The 23,029-nt window shown below is 43.5% G+C and overlaps 1 protein-coding gene across 1 annotated transcript; it reads left to right on the top strand.

Annotated features, from left to right (window-relative positions):
• Window positions 1-683: 683 nt before the first annotated feature.
• Window positions 684-11,379, top strand: LOC126252397 (cuticle protein 16.5-like). Its single transcript, XM_049953288.1, has 2 exons — window positions 684-695; window positions 11,014-11,379. The coding sequence occupies exons 1-2, from the start codon at window positions 684-686 to the stop codon at window positions 11,377-11,379; spliced, it is 378 nt and encodes a 125-aa protein (XP_049809245.1).
• Window positions 11,380-23,029: the final 11,650 nt, after the last annotated feature.

Raw genomic sequence — 23,029 nt, 5'->3', positions numbered from 1 at the left:
GATGAAGGTTCTTGCACAGGAAAGAGTAGCAGGGGGAGCTGTATTAAATCAGTCTTCGGACTGAGGACCGTAACAACAACAATGAAGAATATGAAAGGTTCGGGGCGCCAAGCATCCAACACGTCCAGTGCATGCACAGCTTCCCAAATAGCACTACGATGATCAGCTGCCAGACCCTGCTGCAAATACTCTTGCCTCCTATTCGCGGCAGTCCATTTCTCTACAAATGTCTGGTGCTAGAGAAGTGTCCCGTTTTAGATGTCAGTGGATTTCTTTTCTCACTGAACACCTGCGGCAGCCTTTCGTATTGTGTACCATACCAATAGGACGGTGCTTGCGTGACAACGCTGTCGCCCTCCTCTTGAGGCGCTCCTTTTAATATCCGTTCTGTAGCGAGCATTTAGTCGGCGTGCGGGCCGTCTTTCGCCGCCGCGACAGCGCAGTGACACGTGCCAGGGGCGTCCTCTCTGGCGAGATGGGCTCGCGGTCCACCGCGAATAGCTGCACGTTCGCACTCGCGGCGCCCCGCGCATGCAGATGGCCGCTTAGGGCTTTCTCCGTGGATTCGGCCGATCAGGAAGAGCTGTCAGCGTGCGACAGCGCTATAAAAGCTCGCCGCGCCTCGTCGGGGCAGCACTCAGCGCGACCAACACAGGCCACACACACACTCCCACGCATCCAACATGTTCAAGCTGGTGAGTACCTCGCTTCCCATCGGCACACTACCTGCCGTGGAACGAACACGCGGAGAGGCTCTCTAGCGTCACGTGGAACGGTGTTCATTACACGAGTATCTAAAAAAAAAGTTTTTTTCTGCGTGTAATCTGACACAGACGAAACTGCTTCAAACTTAATTAACCATCGAAATTTAAAATTTATCCACAGAAAAATTTATCCACAGAATTGCAAGCCTAGTTTACATAGATCACAGAAAGTACAGGGTGTCTGAAAATTCTTTCCCTGATTACATAAAGTCATAACTCAGGATAGAAGTAAGATACAAATATGAAACTGGTGTCTAATTGTTTACAAACTATCAAAGTTTATTGTTTCGTGCATACAAAGTGCAAATCGTTCAGGTCTTGTTGTCCAATGACAGTACACATCGATATGACTTTGCGGTCGAAATGCTATCACGTATTGAGGACGATGATGGTTATCTCAGACGAATTGATTTTTCCGACGAAGCGACCTTTTTCGTCAGTGGACTTGTGAATCGCCATAATGTGCGCATTTGGGGTTCACAACCCCCTGGCGAGGTCATGGAGTGCACTAGAGGCAGTCCAAAGGTGAATGTTTGGTGCGCGCTATTGCACGATCGAATTATCGGGCCATTCTTCTTCGCTGAGGCTACCATCACATCTGCATTGTATCTCGACATGTTGGAACTGTATGTTGTTCCTCAGCTGCTTCAGTATCACTCCGATGTCTTGTTTCAGCAAGACGGTGCACCGCCTCATTGGGGTTTGGACGTCCGTGCCTATCTCGATATGTCCTTTCCTGGGCGATGGATTGGTTGCGATGGGCCAACGGTTTGGCCTCGACGCTCTCCTGACATAACCCCATTAGACTTATTTTTACGGGGTTATATCAAGGACGAGGTCTACCGAACACGTGTACCAGATCTTGAAACCCTGCGGCAACGGATAACCACAGTCGTTGAATCGATCCCTCCAGTGATGTTGGCTAATGTGTGGACGGAAATTGAATATCGCCTAGGTGTGCTACGCGCTACCAAGTGTGCTCATGTGGATGTTTACTGATGTGTGAAAAAAACTTTGATAGTTTGTAAACAATTAGACACCAGTTTCACATTTGTATCTTACTTCTAGCCTGAGTTATCAATTTATGTAATCAGGGAAAGACTTTTCGTACACCCTGTATTTTTAGCAGTTAGGAATAATTCTGATCACATAATTCAGTTTTACATAAGTACAAGTAATATTCTGGTGTTATAATTGGACATTTACAGCATCGCAATAAGGACGTAGAAGTACTGTCGCTCTTATTTTTAACTGCGTGTTAAATATGCACCATTCAAGTCGTATAGCTATAATCATTGCCTAGAAAAAAATGAAGATAAATGTTTTCTTTTCTATATGTAGATAAATCTCTGCGGACCTGGTACACAGGGAAATACCCGCGCCATAGTATACACTCCTGGAAATTGAAATAAGAACACCGTGAATTCATTGTCCCAGGAAGGGGAAACTTTATTGACACATTCCTGGGGTCAGATACATCACATGATCACACTGACAGAACCACAGGCACATAGACACAGGCAACAGAGCATGCACAATGTCGGCACTAGTACAGTGTATATCCACCTTTCGCAGCAATGCAGGCTGCTATTCTCCCATGGAGACGATCGTAGAGATGCTGGATGTAGTCCTGTGGAACGGCTTGCCATGCCATTTCCACCTGGCGCCTCAGTTGGACCAGCGTTCGTGCCGGACGTGCAGACCGCGTGAGACGACGCTTCATCCAGTCCCAAACATGCTCAATGGGGGACAGATCCGGAGATCTTGCTGGCCAGGGTAGTTGACTTACACCTTCTAGAGCACGTTGGGTGGCACGGGATACATGCGGACGTGCATTGTCCTGTTGGAACAGCAAGTTCCCTTGCCGGTCTAGGAATGGTAGAACGATGGGTTCGATGACGGTTTGGATGTACCGTGCACTATTCAGTGTCCCCTCGACGATCACCAGTGGTGTACGGCCAGTGTAGGAGATCGCTCCCCACACCATGATGCCGGGTGTTGGCCATGTGTGCCTCGGTCGTATGCAGTCCTGATTGTGGCGCTCACCTGCACGGCGCCAAACACGCATACGACCATCATTGGCACCAAGGCAGAAGCGACTCTCATCGCTGAAGACGACACGTCTCCATTCGTCCCTCCATTCACGCCTGTCGCGACACCACTGGAGGCGGGCTGCACGATGTTGGGGCGTGAGCGGAAGACGGCCTAACGGTGTGCGGGACCGTAGCCCAGCTTCATGGAGACGGTTGCGAATGGTCCTCGCCGATACCCCAGGAGCAACAGTGTCCCTAATTTGCTGGGAAGTGGCGGTGCGGTCCCCTACGGCACTGCGTAGGATCCTACGGTCTTGGCGTGCATCCGTGCGTCGCTGCGGTCCGGTCCCAGGTCGACGGGCACGTGCACCTTCCGCCGACCACTGGCGACAACATCGATGTACTGTGGAGACCTCACGCCCCACGTGTTGAGCAATTCGGCGGTACGTCCACCCGGCCTCCCGCATGCCCACTATACGCCCTCGCTCAAAGTCCGTCAACTGCACATACGGTTCACGTCCACGCTGTCGCGGCATGCTACCAGTGTTAAAGACTGCGATGGAGCTCCGTATGCCACGGCAAACTGGCTGACACTGACGGCGGCGGTGCACAAATGCTGCGCAGCTAGCGCCATTCGACGGCCAACACCGCGGTTCCTGGTGTGTCCGCTGTGCCGTGCGTGTGATCATTGCTTGTACAGCCCTCTCGCAGTGTCCGGAGCAAGTATGGTGGGTCTGACACACCGGTGTCAATGTGTTCTTTTTTCCATTTCCAGGAGTGTAGTAGCACGTCGCTAGTGGGGCCAAAACGGTGAATGAAGAAGAGTATCGTGCGCTAGTTATTTTTCAACAGCAGTGAAAATTATTCAGCCGTGTCCGACCAATTCACGTGACTTGATTAGCCGTCTGGATTAGTCAAATGAAGCTGCAACGCTTCCGTTGCGAGGAATCCGAATTAGCGCTCGCTACTCCACGGTATGGGTAAGCTGCGACTATTTGTTTTGCCTGGCGTCGTGTTAAGGCCTGCGGCGCGGATTTAATGGTGTACCAGGACTACAGATAGGTATTTGCAAATAAATAAATATTAACAATGTAAGTTTTCTTTTCGAGATGATAATCAAACAAATATGGGTACACCTCGTGTAATTTCCTCCACTGGAGTCTACATTTCCAATATTGTAACAGTCAACTTCCGGCAAGTGATAATTTCCTTTAACTTCTCATATTTTGTATAGGTGCCTGTGTCCTAGTCTTATTCTAATTAAACTCTCTAAAAATACGTGCGGGAGTGGAGTTGCGGATGAGGGAGCAGAGATGTATCTACATATAGAAAAGAAAACAGTCATTTACCTTAGGGTAATGTCGTTTTTCATGCAGTTACACATTTTGAGTCACGGGAGCCACATTTCAAGTAATTCATGCTTTCCTAAAGTAGTGCAGACTGGATGTCAAATTTGTGCCGATTGGAGAGAATCTACTTTAAGAATAATGGCAATTCTAACAGCGAAAAGACATACAACATTTTCAGTTAACACTACTGAACAACGTTGCAATGTACTGAAGACAGACAGTACGTAAAAATGTAGGGCTACACGTAACTAATATTTTTAGATCTAGGTGATTCAGCGTAAGAACTATTGCTATTTAAATGCATAAAATTCGTAGTTGTAGCTGAACCGCTGTAATGCAAAGTAAAGTTATTTTTTTGGAGAAATCCTCATGTGTTTCGGATGGTTACAAACAGTCTGCAGAAAACTATATTCGAAGATAGTGCATACTATTGTGAGGTGTCGGTTGAGCTGTTTAGTATACGCATAAGACGTTTTAAGTCCGATTCCTCGTGACTTGCAGGGAAGGGAAACTCCCCATGAGATCACTAAAATTTAAAAGGAAGCTGTCACGCAACGGAAACGTCTTATTGAAGGAAAGCTACTAGGGCTAGCCCAATCGAGCACGAAAGTACAGGTACCACACGTGGGTATGTAATGAAGAGGCTCATCTAAACTACAAAAGAAACTAGCGGTCATCATAACGATCTGTTTATTACCATAAATAAAAGAAAAAATTAATTATCCACTTAGATAAGTGTGCGAACGTTTAGTATTGTAATTATAAAATCTAGGCTTGGGATGGTCGGTAGACGTATGAAAGCATAGTCATGAAACTATACGAATACGGGTAGTGATTCCGGGAATGTTTAGTAATTTAAAGAAAGAATCCGGAAAAATAAGTGTGAAGATCATTAGAAGTGCATGATGGAAGCAACTAGCTGGCTGCGAACGTTAAAACTCTGCAGTTAGACCCTAATGAAAGTTAACTCGGCTCGCAACCCCCTCGATTCGATGACTGCATCGCCGGCTCATTCTTAGCACTCCTATGCGGCCCAAGTAACGGCTGCAAATTCTTACTGTTAGTCCATCTCTCCCTCTGTACTCGGTTCTAATATGGAGACGTCCTCCTGTAAGATGCCTGGGCAGAAAGCATGTCTCCCGGCAGGAAGTCCGCTCTCTTCCGTCGCTTCGCAGCAAGAAGTTGCTTCCATTATGCACTTTGGCGATTCTACTGGTGTTTGTAGTTACTTTTCCGAGTTATTTCTTAAGCCACTAACCATTCCCGTAGTCATTGGCTGGTATCCGTGATATACAGACTGTTACAAAACGATACCGGGGGACTTCGAGGGGTTGTAGAGGGTGCCTTGAGTAATATACTGAGGACAGGAACTCTTGTTGGGAAAAATCGTCCAACGACGCTACACAGCGCCGATGTCATAGACGCCGGCGCCGGCCGTTAGGCTACCCTTTCAGCAACAAACGTAACTTTGTGCGCTGATGGACCGTAAACGGAACATCTCGCATTGTTGTTTGTCATACAGTAATCGTGACTGATTGCCACAGTCGCAAGCGCTGAAGATGGAGGTAATTGCTCTGTAAAATGGCTTTTTCTCCTACGTAAACGATGCTGTGTTGTCTTGATGTGTGACGGTTTTGCACTCGGGTTTCCATCTGTAGTTTATATTTTTTCCTGTATAACGAAAAGCATTGGAGACTGTAGGGGTTCCAGGAGAAAAATAAACTGCGAATGGAGACCTGTGTCCGAAACTGTCATTCACCGAGGCTCCGGGGCATCACATTCATAGAAGACACAGCCTTTTACACAGCATCTAACTCCCGTCTTCTCCATTGGCGCTCGTGGCAGTCAGTCGCGATCACTGAACAACAAAAAAGATTGCGAGGCGTGCCGCCTACGGTCCGTCAGCGTACAAAATCACGTTTTCTACTGTGGGGGTTATCTAGTGGGAGGCGCTGGTGTTTATAATGTCGACGCTTTGTTGAGTTATTGTCTGACGTTACCGGACATGTGTTCCTATCCTCTATTTGTTTCTCAAGACACCTCCTACAACCTCTCGAGGTTTGTCGGTATCGTTTCATAACACACTGTAGATTCATGATTATGTTTCATGTGTCCACCCATCTGTGTCAAATCTAGATTCCATAATTACGATCGTTTGTCCACTTATTAAATGTTTGCATTATAGTGACCATTAAATTCTCATTTAGTGTAGAGATGACCACTTCATTAATATATCAGTAGTTTTCCTTCAATAAAAATTTCCGTTGGGACACATGGTTTTGTCTTACAGTTTCGTGTTCATATGGGAAACTTCCGTTTCCTGCAGATGGCTGGGAATCGAACTTATAGCGTCTTAGGATTTGCTAAATAGCTCAACTCACACGTCATCCTATGAAACTATTTTAACAGGAAGTTGTTTCATAATCGGTAACCCTACGCCCCTAAAGTAGATAGCAGCATTCAATATCATCCAATAGGTACTCCACTGAGGTACAGGTTTGTGGATGAACTGAAGCATGATACTGCCAAGAGACACGTTGTGAGAGAAAGTAAGATAGGAAAATTCTACTAGTGGCGAACATTGTTTGTAGTCTTAGCCTAAAAAGTGCTTGTTGTGTTTTCCATGTAGATATCCTGGAGCTATTAACTACACTTTTCCAACAGTATACTACATAATCTGTGGCCTTTAGGCCGACTGGTGAGCTTTTACCCTCCACTATTACTGGTTAATCGGGAAGAATCCCAGACAGTTACTCAGTATTTGAGTACAGGACGCATGTTTCGTAATCAGCATCTGTCAGAGATGTTCGATGCTCTGCATTTCGACGAAATAACTGATTCGAAGACGTTTGTAACATGTAGCCAACGTTTATTAGATTATCTAGATTCATGAAGAGCAAAAGTTTACATTTATGTACGCTAAAAGCAAGTTGGCCGTCCTTGCTTTACTTTAATATTTTGTAAAGTTCAGGTTGGCTATTACTACAATTTTTCTCGTAGAATCATATGATATGCGAATAAGTGTACGATGATGTGCGTGAATATGCTTTCTTTGGCCGATATTGCTGCCGTACAAAGCGATAGCTTTGCGATGTATGAAGTGTGAGATTACAGGATTTCTTTTCCTTTTCATGTGTTGCAGACGAAAATAATTTCGAAGCTATAAGCCTGCCTGATATCAGCGTGGCGGCACAAGCTTTCAATTCCACTGTTTAGAAATACTGTGCGCAACGCACTGCAGAAGCGCCCACGTCGCGAGAATGCAAATTTGGCAGGTCGTGGGTTTGCGTTGGCGTTGTTGTCTATAAAATGCCGCCCCACAAGCACAGTAAAGTCGTTCCACCATGAATTGTATGAGCAGGTTACCATGCTGCTCGGCCTTGAGTAGTTGGACTCTGAATGCGTCCATGCCTTAGTATTACCAGAACATGAGACCAGTGCGCCAACGGTGGCTGATGTACGGCTCGGTAATGTCTTAAAGCAGTGCACCGTCGTTCGTAACCTACCATGTCCTTCGTAGCCAGTTCCGTTAGAAGTGTCAATTAAACTTGCTGGCGATCTCTGGCGTACACGTCCAGTACGAGACCGCTGTTGGCCCTCAGCCGCACATAGAGGTATTGGCCTATTGTCTCTGAGGGACCTATGCCACAGTAGCAACACGCGTCAGTTAATGTACTGCGAAGAACAACGTCCTTACACGTGGTTAGTTGTTTGCAAGTGCAGCTACGAATATGAGATTCACTGACAGGCGAATCGTTTATTTACTGGCGCACGGTAACCTTTTGAGCTTTGTACAACTCATCTGACATACACTGTCCCTGACGTCGATCTGTTGTAGAATCTAAGAGCGTATTACGAACTCAAGCATAGTGAGGTATCTCAAATATAATGCCATCCAGCACGGATTCAGGAAACATCGGTCATGCGAAACCCAACTCTCGAGTTTCATCCGTGATATTCTGAAAGCCACTCTTGTGCAACGAAAGTACGACCATGCGGGGTATCAAACGAAGTTTGTGATTGAATTACTCTGTACGAAGCACAGTATGTTATCTTTGATGGATAGTCACTAACAGATGTAGAAGAAAAGTGGTTCAAAGACCATATCAATATCAACGAATCAGAATCAGCCGACTCATACAAACACTTAGCAGCAGGTAAAGCACAGCATCTGCCGCTTCGCTCGCGTTGATTGCACAACTTTGTTTCTTCTTTTTATGTAATCGAATTTTTATGTTGTTACGCCCATTGATCGTGTGTAAAGCAGCACATTGTCAAGCAGAGTAAAACAAAATATTAATTTTCGTATTTCAAGCTGCAAAATTGTCTTCATAGCAACGATGCTGCAATATAAGATCAACACCCTCTGCAAGTTTCTAACTGCCTTAACAATGAGATAATTTCAAGAAAACTTTCATCCCCTACTTCAAACCCTTAGGCGTGGAACTACAAAAAATTCCTTCATAACGTTGCCTGAAGTATAAGATAAACAACAAATTTCAATTTTCTCTCCTCTGCGGTTTGGCATAGGCTATGACGAGTCAGTGAATCAGTCAGGCCCTGTTTCACCCCCTTAGACATTGAGTTTCGAAAAACACTGAAACACATATGTTTTATTTGTAACCAGGAAGCTAAAAACAAATTTTCTTAAATTTAGCTTTGAAAATTCTTTTATAATAAAATATTTTCCTAAAGCATTTCATCTTCAATTTCACCCCCTTAGGGATGGAGTTTCCAAGAAGCTGAAACACGCATTTTTTATTTATGATCGAGAAACCAGCTACTAATTTTCGTAGTTCAAGTTTCATAATTGACTTCATAGGGACATTTTTCAAAACACCCCTTTGTCCCCTATTTCACCCCCTTAGGGGTCAAATTTCGGAAAATCCCTTCTTCAACGATGCCTACAGTATAATATCAACATCGTCTCCAAATTTCATGTTCCTAATGGCCTTGTAAGCGACACAATTTTAAGAACCTTTCATCCCTTCTTCCAAATCCAGTTTTAAACGATGTCTACAGTATGATATTAACACTCTCCAGATTACAAGTTTCTATCCTTACTGGATTGGGGTGGCTTTTATATACAGAGACTTCTTACAAAACCTAGAATATTGCTCAAGTAATTGCGTCGATACGAAATAGGACTTACAGGGTTAGTTACAGGAGTACTACAATAGAGCGGCAAGTTAAGTGTTTATCTTTTTCTGTGTTTTCCTGTAGTATATTTATTAAATTTCGTGCGTGTTTCTCGGTTTAAAAGGTTAATCTCACGTTTTTGTACGTGTAAATTCATTCTATCTGTAACGCAATAGTTGCCCACGGGACAGCCAGCTACGTAGCTCGTTAACGCATCAGCATCCATTGGTGACGCATCAGTAGGGTAACAATTTATATATCTGGAATTGACTGCTTTTATAGTTCACTTCTTAAGTTAGTAGGATGACTAGGGTGTGTGCATGCTGTGTGCCGACGCAGGAGGAATTGGCTGCATTTCGCGAACAGCTGAATGTGCTTTTGGCTCTTTTGGCTATGGTCAGTCACCTTCTGGCTCCTGCCTCGGGGTGTAGCGGTGGGGAAGAATCTTGCGCGTCGCACCGGACGCTTATTTTGTCCACACCTCCTAGTGCACCTGACGCATTGAATCCACCCTCACAGCAGGGTGAGTGGCGGGTGGTAAGACGATCGCGTAACTCGACGCGGAGGAGACTGGGTGCCTGGTCTCACCTATTCACCCCGTGAGTGGACACATGGTCGCTCCTTCAGCAGTCTCCGAGCAGGCACACGGGGGGGGGGGGAGGGGGGGGGGTCAGAGAGCGTATACCAAGTCCGCCTACCTGCACCTAGTAACAAAGAAAAAGAAGTTACATCTTTATTTGTATTCGTTCAGTTTCCCCTTTCAGTTCTGCTTGGTATCGATCCCAATTACTTAGCAGCATTCTAGGTTTTGTAAGTAGTCTTCATTATACACTCATTGCATTGTCCCATATGTCTAACAATGGTCTGAACTCTGCTATTTGCTTTACCTACGACTTACCCTAAGTATTTGTATTAATAGGCCGACTGTGATTCATTGATATTGTAGTCTTACAATACCTTGTGTTTTCCGTTTTGCGAAGTGCAAAATTTTAAATTTTACATTTCTGAACGTTTAACACAGTTCAAAAGTGTCTGAATCACTTAAAATGTCGTCAAGATCTGAATCGGTGCAGATTTTTACAGACAGTATTTCATTGTAGATAGGTACATCAGCTACAAAACGTCTTCGCTCACTACTCTTAGGTTACTGGAAGTAATGTCAGTTACCTGATTAATACAGAGGATAAATTGCAAGAATCTCAATACACATCCCTGGGGCATAACTGCCGTTAGTTCTACATCTTTCAGTGACTCTCCACTCAAGATAATATACTTTGTTTCCTACCAGGACATTCAGAATCTAGTCACAAATCCCGTTCAACACCCCACATGGTCATATCTTCATTAATAAGCGCTGGGTAATGAGTCAAATACAGTGTCTACCAGACTGCCTTGATGCTTGGTTTTCAGGATGTCACGAATTAGAAGCTTGTCACACTCACCTGGCTGACAGGCAGGAAACTGTAGTTCATTGTTGACATGCTATAGTGTTGTGAAGTTATATTTGAGCTGTTAAATATAGTTTTGCAGTTTCTTAGAAATGAGTTTCTACAAGGATTTGAATAACCCAGTGCATTCCGTTACGCCCCAAACACTTTTTAATTATATAGCACGGTACATGATAAATTCGGAATGGTGCCACCGAACTTCAGTCAGTCTTATGTTATGTGCCGCAGTCGGTGAATTATTGTGGCAGAGACTGATAAATTGCTCTATGTTCTGTTGCAGTGCCTGTTCGCCGCCGCCCTGGCCGTCGCCTCCGCCGCCCCCAAAGCCGCCCCTGGGCTGCTGGGCGCCGCCCCACTGGCCTACGCCGCCCCCGCCGCCCCCGTGGCCCTGGCCGCGCCCGTCGTGAAGGCCCCTGCCCTCTACGCGGGTCCCATCGCCGCCGCGCCCGGCCCCCTGGCCTACGCGGGTCCAGTCGCCACCCCCGTGGCCTACGCCGCCCCTGCGGCCTACGCCGCACCCGCGCTGGCGGCACACTATGCCTACGCCGCCCCTGGCGTCCCAGCGCACTTTGCCTACGCCGCTCCTGCCGCTCCTGCTCACCTGGGATATGCTGCAGCGCCAGCCTTCCTTAAGGCACATGTATGAAACCAGCCAGGCGTTCTGATGTTTTTGTAATATGTGAGATGTTATTTCACTTTTTTTTGCAAAAAATAAAATTTATTTTATTTTGAATTTCGAGCTTCATCTTTGAAATCGGTGAGTGCTAAGAAGATTATTCCTAAACTAAATGCCTCATATTATTTGTGTTGACTTTTGATTGCCCGGGAGAGACCGGGCAATGGGATAATGTACTATAGCGGATGATATCGGACAAGAGCTGTTTCTAAACTTTAGCGCCACTCCAGTGAAAACTATGGAAGAACAAGACCACTCACACGATTCTGAATCAAAACAACAGAGCACTTCGTAGTGTTAACAGACTATGTGTGTCCTTATAATCAAGTGAATTACATTTTACATTTAGATATAACTGACGTTATTCTGAATATTGCAGGCTGTGGTATTGCCTAACACATAATAACAGTGGGCGTCTTAAACTGCCACAGAGGTACTTTCGGGTTTTATCGGAGAAGCAATTTCGGGCTGTACGTGACAAAATAGATAGCATAAAAACTTAAATCTTTAAAATGGAGAAGACAGAATAAAAATTCAATGAAAATAACATGAAGGAAGCCATAGAGGAAGTCATACTTCTTGAAATGAAAATCGATGAAGCGATTATGAAGTATTCAGTTCCAATAAGTAGATTATGTAACACTATGCAACATGGTTTTTGATGTCAGCGTAATTTTCATTGTTCCTGAAGAACAATTTTGTGCTGATTTCAGATTTCCTATTAGTTTTTTCGTATCACATACATTTTTTTCCACACATCAAGTAAACTTATTTTCATTTAAACCAAAGTCCTACAGAGAGAAATTTTATGTCAACTGAGGGAAATATTATTTTAGTAAGATGGTATAGTTGGCCACACTTGTCACACCCATCTGGTTGTAGGGTGGGAAACGCTATTTCATTGTTGTCATGCTATTGTGTTGTGAGGTTACACTTGTGCTGCTAAACGTACGCTGATGTAAATTCATAGCAACACCAAGAAAGGGTTGTGCGACATAAACGAAAGTTGGAGCCTTGTTTCTGCAACTGAAAGATGATGTCTATTCAAATTTCGAGCCAGTCGCATGAGACTGGCGCTAATAGCGCTACTATGAGGATGCAAATCAGGTTTGCTTTAAATACAAGCTGTAACTGTGGTGAGCGTTAGTTACCTTTGAGATGGACTTGGTAAGTTGTTACACGTGTATAACTCCAAGGCGACAAAGACTTCAGTATCAACACCTCACTGATTTTGAACGAGGTCGTGTAATAGGCCCACGAGAAGCTCGACGTTCCTTCTGCGATACTGCAGAAAGCCTTGGCAGAAAGGTACAATGTTATTTTTGCGAAGTTTACGTTGAAAGTCATAACACAAAAAATCAGGAGGATATAAAATAACCTAATATTTCTTCGGCCTTATGATCGTTTAAGCATAGTGAATCTCTCCCTTTGTAACAGAAGAGCAGCTCATAAAATGAATGGGACGATGATGTTAATTATAAAACAGAAGGAGATTCTGCACCACAATTATTTAGTTAACACGAACGAAATGAATTAACTCGTTCTTCGAATCTGACAAAGATGCCTCCGATTTGCTTGGGTTTGAAAGCAAAACATATTCTGCTACCCGGAGTACCGTTCTCTAAAAGAAGAAGGCCACATGTAGTTTCTTTGTTGTGGTAGTGACAGTTTATCACGTTTCTGTAACGTCATTTATGATTCAAGTCAGTGGAGGTCGTTTACAAACTCTTCGAAGTGTAGACAGAAAGGTGTATTTTTAAGTAAAGGATTTTTTTCTGGCTCAGGAAGTGTTGCCCGTAGCACAAAAGGAGACAAATGAAAACTCAAAGCTGTATTGAAATACGTGAACTATGAGAAGCATTCTTGGACAGTATGTAGGGATTTGAAAGTTCCTGGGATGTTCATCTACATCTACATTTATACTCCGCAAACCACCCAACGGTGTGTGGTGGAGGGAACTTTACGTGCCACTGTTATTACCTCCCTTTCCTGTTCCAGTCGCGTATGGTTCGCGGGAAGAACGACTGCCGGAAAGCCTCCGTGCGCGCTTGAATCTCTCTAATTTTACATTCGTGATCTCCTCGGGAGGTATAAGTAAGGGGAACGAATATATTTGATACCTCATCCAGAAACGCACCCTCTCGAAACCTGGACAGCAAGCTACACCACGATACAGAGCGCCTCTCTTGCAGAGTCTGCCCCTTGAGTTTGCTAAACATCTCCGTAACGCTATCACGCTTACCAAATAACCCTGTGACGAAACGCGCCGCTCTTCTTTGGATCTTCTATATCTCCTCTGTCAACCCGACCTACACAAGAATGCCGAGTTTCATTTGTGAGTGTGACAGCGTAGCCAAAGACAAGGGTTGGAAGGTACCTAGATGGCTCCAGAGAAACACTCTCCAACCAGGTTCACGGATTATAACAAATTAACTAATTATTCAAAGAATCCAGATTTACCTCCTCTTCACATCAAAATTGGGTTAATGAAGTAGTTCTATAAATCACTTCACTTGGTGAGAATATTCCCAAATGTATCCTATGAGAAACTTACGGAAAGGCTCTTTGTGGAGCTGTAGATGTAAAACAGTTTGAATGATTGCATGGTGTCTATTCTTTCGGACATGTCCGAACGAACAGTTACCATACATTCGTATAAATGATACGCCTCGATGAGCTATGAATCTACAAACATCAGTCCAGATGCAAATTTACGTTCGACCACATGCGGGAATATAAATTAGCGAGCACGGAGGACATGGACGGACACTGAGGTAACTGGTGACGCTGGTTGGGAATGTGGATCGGCTGAGGAGCGTGCCGAGATTGTCGGCACATTTGCTATTGCCACTGTGTCCGGATGGCGCTGCGGCTTATGGAACTGGCTAGTAAGCAGGAGGTCCCAGTGTGGCACACATTTTCACTCGTTGCATCTGATTCCGTATAAAGTCACGATGCAGTTGATATTATCAGTACCTTTCCTTTCATTTCCTTTCAATCCTCCTGCCCACCCTCCCTCCTTACCATCAATTCACGTAATAAGACAATCTGTTTGAAAGTACAATGAATCCAGTGGGAAAATGGGCCTGTGTTTCTTTTAAAGTAGTAGTAGCCAACTTTTAGAGCAACAACAAACATTCAAATCGTAAAACCATGTTTAAAACAATGCTGCAGATTTTTTTTTAAATTAGAATTTAAAATTAGTGTGGAGCTTCATTTTCTACGATCACATATTGATTGTTTCATAGTGAACCACGGCGACGTCAGTGAATTACAGAGAGAACGGTTCCACTAAGACATCAAAGAGATGAAAAACAGTCAGCCGGCCATTGTGGCCGAGCGGTTCTAAGCGCTTCAGTCTTGAACCGCGCGACCGCTACGGCCGCAGGTTCGAATCCTCCCTCGGGCATGGATGTGTGTGATGTCCTTAGGTTAGGTTTAAGTAGTTCTAAGTTCTAGGGGACTGATGACCTCAGATGTTAAGTCCCATAGTGGTCAGAGCCATTTTTGAGAAGCACACACCAGTGAAGGTGGAATACAAATATGATGGCTGTCTACTGTCTTATATTATAGGGAGGTGACACGGGCGAAGGAAGAAAAAAAGATAAGTTTCGACCCATGACAGAGGAAGGGAAATTAAATTGTTATAGATGTGTTGTGTTTTTATAATAGTTATTACCGTATCATGTTTAAGTGTATGGAACCGAGCGAGGTGGCGCAGTGGCTAGCACACTGGACTCGCATTCGGGAGGACGACGGTTCAATCCCGCGTTCGGTCATCCCCATTGAGGTTTTCCGTGATTTCCCTAAATCGCTCCAGGCAAATGCCGCGATGGTTCCTTTGAAGGGGCACGGCCGACTTCCCTCCCTGTCCTTCCCTAATCCGATGAGACCGATGACCTCGCTATCTGGTCTCCTCCCCGAAACTACCCAAGCCTTAAGTGTATGTATACCATTTTGTACTCTAATGCAGTGTGTAGTGATTCTATACAAGATTACATAATAAATAATTCATTTTTGACGTAATTAAAATAGTCCCTGTTCGAAAAAAGAGTGATTTCAACTACAACCTTAGACGTGATTTGTACAAAAGCTTGGCGTGATGCAGAAAAACCGAAATCAGATTTTAAATGAGAATGAAAAATACTTATTTTTACCTTAGAGTTACAAAACATCGTCCCAGAAGTTTTAAAATTCGGCATAGTGTTAACAGACTTAAATTTTTTCGGGAAACAAAGAAGTGGCCGTGAAACTTGTTTTAGGAATGAATACGTTTTTACCTCGGGTTCATTCCGCGATGAAAAGAAAACAGTACTGCATGATCATATTAAAAATTTAAGGTAAGCAGGATATGCTTTTGATTAAACATTAATTCTTAGATCTGATGTACATATATTAAGGGCAAGAAAACTATGTCAACAAGATAAACGTGAATGCGACTATAGGCTTTTACTATGCCTTTAAGAAAGGCTATTAAGACTTAAAGCTGAAGACAGCTGTATCTAAGAGTTTGTACCGAGCAATAGGTTTCATTCAGCAAGGAATAAGTTCACAGTTTATAACCATTTATGATCTATTAAAGCTTATTTGTAACGAAAATTATTACTCTTCGCATTACAATTTCATGTTCGATACAACCATCCAAAAATTTAAACCAGCCAAATACAAAGGGTGGATAAAACATTACAAAATCTACGAACATATATTCTTGTTGTTGTTGCTGTTGTCGTCTTCAGTCCTGAGACTGGTTTGATGCAGCTCTCCATGCTACTCTATCCTGTGCAAGCTTCTTCATCTCCCAGTACCTACTGCAACCTACATCCTTCTGAATCTGCTTAGTGTATTGATCTCTTGGTCTCCCTCTACGATTTTTACCCTCCACGCTGCCCTCCAATGCTAAATTTGTGATCCCTTGATGGCTCAAAACATGTCCTACCAACCGATCCCTTCTTCTAGTCAAGTTGTGCCGCAAACTTCTCTTCTCCCCAATCCTATTCAATACCTCCTCATTAGTTACGTGATCTACCCACCTTATCAGCATTCTTCCGTAGCACCACATTTCGAAAGCTTCTATTCTCTTCTTGTCCAAACTAGTTATCGTCCATGTTTCACTTCCATACATGGCTACACTCCACACAAATACTTTCAGAAACGACTTCCTGACACTTAAATCTATACTCGATGTTAACAAATTTCTCTTCTTCAGAAACGATTTCCTTGCCATTATGACATCGAGTTTCATAACTCCTTTAATTAACGTAACCTAGTATGATGGACACTGTAATGGTTCCACATCGACTGTTGCTTAGTTAACATGTATCGTATTTACTTTATTACGTTTTGTACGACTGGCCAATTGCTGCCTTACAGGAGCATGCCTCGAAAACATTACCTGCCACAGTGTGTAGTGCCGAGAATGGAGTAAGGAGGAGCTGGCGTTACGTTACGCGGGTGTATTTCGTGTTTAGGGTGTGGTCTCCGCATTGCACTTAAGAAAACCCTAAATGTGGGAGGATATGACACATTTTACAAAAAATGCCTCTGAGCACTATGGGACTTAACATATGTGGTCATCAGTCCCCTAGAACTTAGAACTACTTAAACCTAACTAACCTACGGACATCACACACATCCATGCCCGAGGCAGGATTCGAACCTGCGACCGTAGCAGTCGCGCGGTTCCGGACTGAGCGCCTAGAACCGCTAGACCACAGCGGCCGGCTACACATTTTACAACGTTTTGTATTGTTTTCAGTAAAGGAACAATTAGGGAACCACGAATGTTTGTGTCCGCATGACAATGCAGCATCGGTGAGGCAATGGTCTTTGGACAGTAGCGTTCCTGAAATGAGAGGGCGTGTCCAGAGTCCCAACCTGAACCACTAGAACACCTTTGTGATGAGTTAGAATGTCGAATTTGTTCCAAACCCCAGCGTTCAACACAACTACTTTCTCAGCTTTCGGGTCTTGAAGAATGGGCTGCCATGCCTCCACAGACATTCAAACACTGCATTGAAAGAGTCTTCAGCATAGTTCAAGCTACCTCAAAAGCAAAGAATGGTGAGACACCAAAACAATGTTCACTAATAGGGTCCAGATACTTTTGATCGTATAGTGTATCTCGGAGTAAGGAATTTGACGCTGACAAATACTGCTGATTCGTGTCTACGTCTATATACAAACGCTGGAAGCCACTGTGTGGTTCATGACGGAGGATACCTTTACCCGCTACTGGTCATTTCTTTTCACGGTCCGCTCACGGTCCGCGCCCTAATATTTTTCTTATATTCGTGGTCCTTACGCAGAACGTACGTTCGCAGCGGTAGAATCGTTATTCAGCCAGCTTCAAATGTCGATTCTCTAAATTTTCTCAATAGTGTTCCACAACAAGAACGTCGTCTTCCCTCCAGGGACTCCCACTTGAGTTCATGAAGCATTTCGGTAATACTTGCGTGTTGCTCGAACCGACCGGTAATAAATCTAGCAGTCCACTTCGATGTCTTCCTTTAATTCGACCCGGTGGATGAAGAATGGATTGTACTAGTGTTCTATACGCGATCTGTTTTACAGAAAAAACACACTCTCTTAAAATTCTCACAATAAGCCGAAGTCGTCCATTCGCCTTCTCTACTACCCATCCGTACGTGCTCGTTCCATTTCACATCGCTTTGCAGCGTTAAGACTAGATATTTAATTTACATGACTCTGTCAAGCAGTACTCTGCTAATATTGTACACGGACATTACCAGTTCTTTCTACTTACCTGCATTAACTTACCTTTTTCCACATTTCGAGCAAGCTGCCAGTAATCACATCTACTATAAATCTTATTTAAATCATCTTGCAGCCTCCTAAAATCACTAAACGACTCCACCTTCCGTACATCACAGTGTCGTCAGCGAAAAGTCGCAGATTGCTGCTCACCCTGTCCGTCAGATGATTTATGTATAGAAAGAATAAGAGCTGTCCTGTCTCATTTCCTAGGCGAACTCATGATTATATTATTGTCTCTGACGAACACTCGCCGTCGAGGACAACGTGCTGGGTACTAGGAAATCTTCGAGCCACTCACAAATATGTGAAAATACTCCGCAAGGTCGTATCTTCTTTAATAGTCTGCAGTGGGGCAGCGTGTCAAACGCTTTCCGGAAATCTAGGAATGTTGGATCAATCTGTTGCCCTTCATCCATGCTCTCGAGGCGGACACGAACTCCATGCGGGAAAGAAAATATAGTGGATGAGAAAATGTATTCGGCTCTCAGTATCACTGCCGATCAATTCTAAGGAGTTCACTAAGGGTAACGAATTGAAGGGACACGAAAAATATCGTGAGTATCCGAGGCAGGCGTGTACTGCGCGCGGGGAAGGAAACACGCTAGTAACGATACGTTTCAGACAGTATGGAAAACGTACTTCGAATTCCGCGGCATATTCGATGTCCGAAAACTCTAGACTATTGTAGTGTAGAGTAGCCTCATTAGTAGATTTTTAGCACTTTATAAATATTCTACCAGAAAATGCAGTCTTTGATTTATCTCCCCAAACATTTTCTATGTGATGGCTCCAATTCATGGGGATACTTCCCTCTGAAAATTAAAAAAAAAATCTTCTTTCTTTCTTTTTGCTTACAATGTTCTCTGGAGTGCCTACCGTATTGTAGAGGTCATTTCAAGTTTTCCAGAAACTCTGTTATCGAGTTTCAAGATTTGTGAAAAAGTGTTTCCGAAAACCATTCACATGTAATTTCAACGACGGCCTAACAGGGATTATTGAAATTACTAGTGTGAATGTCCTCGAACTTGAGATCGGACCAACCTGTTACGAGTTTCGCACGAAAGGGGACAAAAAGCGTATCTAGCGAGCAGACAGCGGACGACAGAAGCTGCCAAACAGGTTCACAGGACCACCAAGGCCACCGAGAAGATGGATGAGGACGTTCTTTTTTATCTGAATATTCAGGGGATCTCTAACTAAAGCTACAGTATTTGACTCAAGTGAAAAAGGGGAACCCTAACAACCCAAAACTTTAACTCGAAACCGTACTTCCCAATCTAGTGGAAAAGGTAACGCGAGAACGATATATTCGATTTTAATCAGAATTTGATGGCGGCATTCGAAATTGAATTCTGTTTCAGCGCATGTAGCCGTTATGCGAAGTCTTCAGAAGTCTATTTTTTGTGCTCGTTTTTGTCTCGACTTTGTGGGCGAAGTAAATCGCATCTATTTCAACTCGTCACCACTTCGTTAGAAAATATTTTTTCATTTATCCTGTTTATAATGATAGAAAATATATTGAAAATGACTCATACAACAGGTGGGCTGCGGAAGCAGGGGATCCTGTCACTTTGTTCAGGTGCGAGATCAGGCTGCAGTAGGTTCTTCCTTCACAAATCATGGAAAACTAGACGAAAGAGACATGTGTTATTAGACCACTGAGAATCCGCACTGGCCGAGGCAGGATGAACATCAGAAACTGGGAAGTATGAACGTCTGGTGCGGCATTGTTGTGGACTACTTGATTGGTCCTTACTTAACGTATCATGACAAAAAAGGGACTTCAGTAGTATGACAGGTATTTATTTTTGAACCAACCAGTTTCACGGCGGAAGAGCCTAGTCTTGAAAAATCCATCTTATACAGGGTGATCCATTGATCGTGACCGGGCCAAATATCTCACGAAACAAGCGTCAAACGAAAAAACTGCAAAGAACAAAACTTGTCTAGCTTGATGGGGAAAACCAGATGGCGCTATGGTTGGCCCGCTACATGGCGCTGCCATAGGTCAAACGGATATCAACTGCGTTTTTTTTAAATAGGAATCCCGATTTTTTATTACATATTCATGTAGTACATAAAGAAATATGAATGTTTTAGTTGGACCACTTTTTTCTCTGTGTGATATTTAGCGCTGTAATTGTCACAAACATATGGCTCACAATTTTAGACAAACAGTTTGTAACAGGTAGGTTTTTTAAATTAAAATACAAAACGTAGGTACGTTTGAACGTTGTTTTCGGTTGTTGCAGTGTAATACATGTACCTATGTGAACTTGTCATTTCTGAGAACGCATGCTGTTACAGCGTGATTACCTGTAAATACCACATAAATGCAATAAATGCTCAAAATGATGTCTGTCAACCTCAATGTTGGCAATACGTGTAACGACATTCCTCTCAACAGCGAGTAGTTCGCCTTCCGTAATGTTCGCACATGCATTGACAATGCGCTGACGTATGTTGTCAGGCGTTGTCGGTGGATCACGATAGCAAATATCCTTCAACTTTCCCCACAGAAAGAAATCCGGGGACATCAGATCCGGTGAACTTGCGGGCCATGATATGGTGCTTCGAAGACCAATCCACCCGTCATGAAATATGCTATTCAATACCGCTTCAACCGCACGCGAGGTATGTGCCGGACATCCATCATGTTGGAAGTACATCGCCATTCTGTCATGCAGTGAAACATCTTGTAGTAACATCGGTAGAACATTACGTAGGAAATCAGTATACATTGCACCATTCAGATTGCCATCGATAAAACGGGGGCCAATTATCCTTCCTCCCATAATGCCGCACCATACTTTAACCCACCAAGGTCGCTAATGTTCCACTTGTCGCAGCCATCGTGGATTTTACGTTGCCCGATAGTGCATATTATGCCGGTTTACGTTACCGCTATTGGTGAATGGCGCTTCGTCGGTAAGTAGAACGCGTGCAAAAATCTGTCATCGTCCCGTAATTTCTCTTGTGCCCAGTGAGAGAACTGTACACGACGTTCAAAGTCGTGGCCATGCAATTCCTGGTGTATAGAAACATGGTACGGGTCCAATCGATGTTGATGTAGCATTCTCAACACCGACGTTTTTGAGATTCCAGATTCTCGCGCAATTTGTCTGCTACTGATGTGCGGATTAGCCGTGGCAGCAGCTAAAACACCTACTTGGGTATCATCATTTGTTGCAGGTCGTGGTTGACGTTTCACATGTGGCTGAACACTTCCTGTTTCCTTAAATAACGTAATTATCCGGCGAACGGTCCGGACACTTGGATGATGTCGTCCAAGATACCGGTCAGTATACATAGCACACACCCGTTGGGTATTTTGGTGACAATAGCCATACATGCACACGATATCGACCTTTTCCGCAATTGGTATACAGTTCATTTTAACACGGGTAATGTATCACGAAGCGAATACCGCCCGCACTGGCGGAATGTTACGTGATACCACGTACTACTACGTTTGTGACTATTACAACGGCATCTATCACAGAGCGAAGAAAGTGCCCAACTGAAACAGTCATATTTATTTACGTACTACACGAATATGTTATAAAAATTTGAGTTCCTATTTAAAAAACGCAGTTGATATCCGTTTGACCTATGGTAGCGCCATCTAGCGGGCCAACCATAGCGCCATCTGGTTTCCCCCTTCAAGCTAGACGAGTTTCGTTCATTGTAGTTTTTTCGTTTGACGCTTATTTCGTGAGATATTTGGCCCGGTCACTATCAATGGACCACCCTGTATAAACAAAAGCAAATGTATAAGGTTACAGTTGCTGTTAAAATGTAGCTGAACTACACACGAGACTACAAGTATATACGAAAATTATGTACTCACATTTATTTCATAACTGAGTTCAAGTGCTAACGGCTAGACCACTAAACATTCTTGTGTCAAACTGTAATAAAAATGTTCAACGGTCAAGTTAAAATCCGTCAGAAGGCAGGAATGCCATTCCGATAAAGGAAACGTAGAATAAGGATGAAGCGGGAAACAAGATGGCCGTAAAAGTATAAAACAAAGATATGTGTGGTGGATGGAATCCTCCGGTAACCTGGTAGCGTAAAATAAATATAAAAAAGTGAGCCCGCACAGTTGTAGAATAGGTAACGAAGGCCAAGTCTAGACAAAATACGAATAGATAAGATACTACTTTCGAAATAGACCATCGTCGAGATCAAAGACGCACTGGGGAAAAGAACAATTAAAAATATTATACAATTATATCAAAGAAGTGTTCTTCATGTTATCACTATGGTTTTAGGTCTTTGGAATATCTATATAATATTTTCAACTCTCTCTTTCTCCAGTTTCTTTTATCTCGATGATGGTCTATTTTGTAAACTGCATTTTACCTAGATTGGACCTTCGTTACCTATTGTACAATGATGCGGGCGCTATTTTTGAGAAGCGTTTCACTCTACCAGGGCAACGTAGGTTTTCATCACCTTTACATATCATTTGTTTTATGCTTTTACATCCATCTGATTTACAGTTTCTTCGTTATTCTAGGCTTCCTTTATCGGTATGATTTTCCCTGCATTCCGCCGTATTTCGACTTGACTACCGATCTCTTAACGGTTAATCATTTCAATTACAATAAGACAGAAAATGTTGGGTCTTATGAAGCACAGATATAAATATGAGTGCATAATTTTCCTATATAGTTCCGTGTAGAGTTCATTTTAACCGAAACATTATCTTTATACGTTTTACTCTTCTTTGTATACAGATGGATCAGTGAAGATGTGACTCTAATGCCATGGAACTGGCCGGTTCGTAAAGTGGTTTATAAATAAATATTTATCTTGCAGCTGAAGCGGTCGTTTTCAT

Source organism: Schistocerca nitens, chromosome 4 (genome assembly GCF_023898315.1).
Source record: "Schistocerca nitens isolate TAMUIC-IGC-003100 chromosome 4, iqSchNite1.1, whole genome shotgun sequence".
NCBI classification, from domain to species: domain Eukaryota; kingdom Metazoa; phylum Arthropoda; class Insecta; order Orthoptera; family Acrididae; genus Schistocerca; species Schistocerca nitens.
Note: the sequence above shows the minus strand (reverse complement) of the source record. Positions and strands in the feature narration are given on the sequence as shown.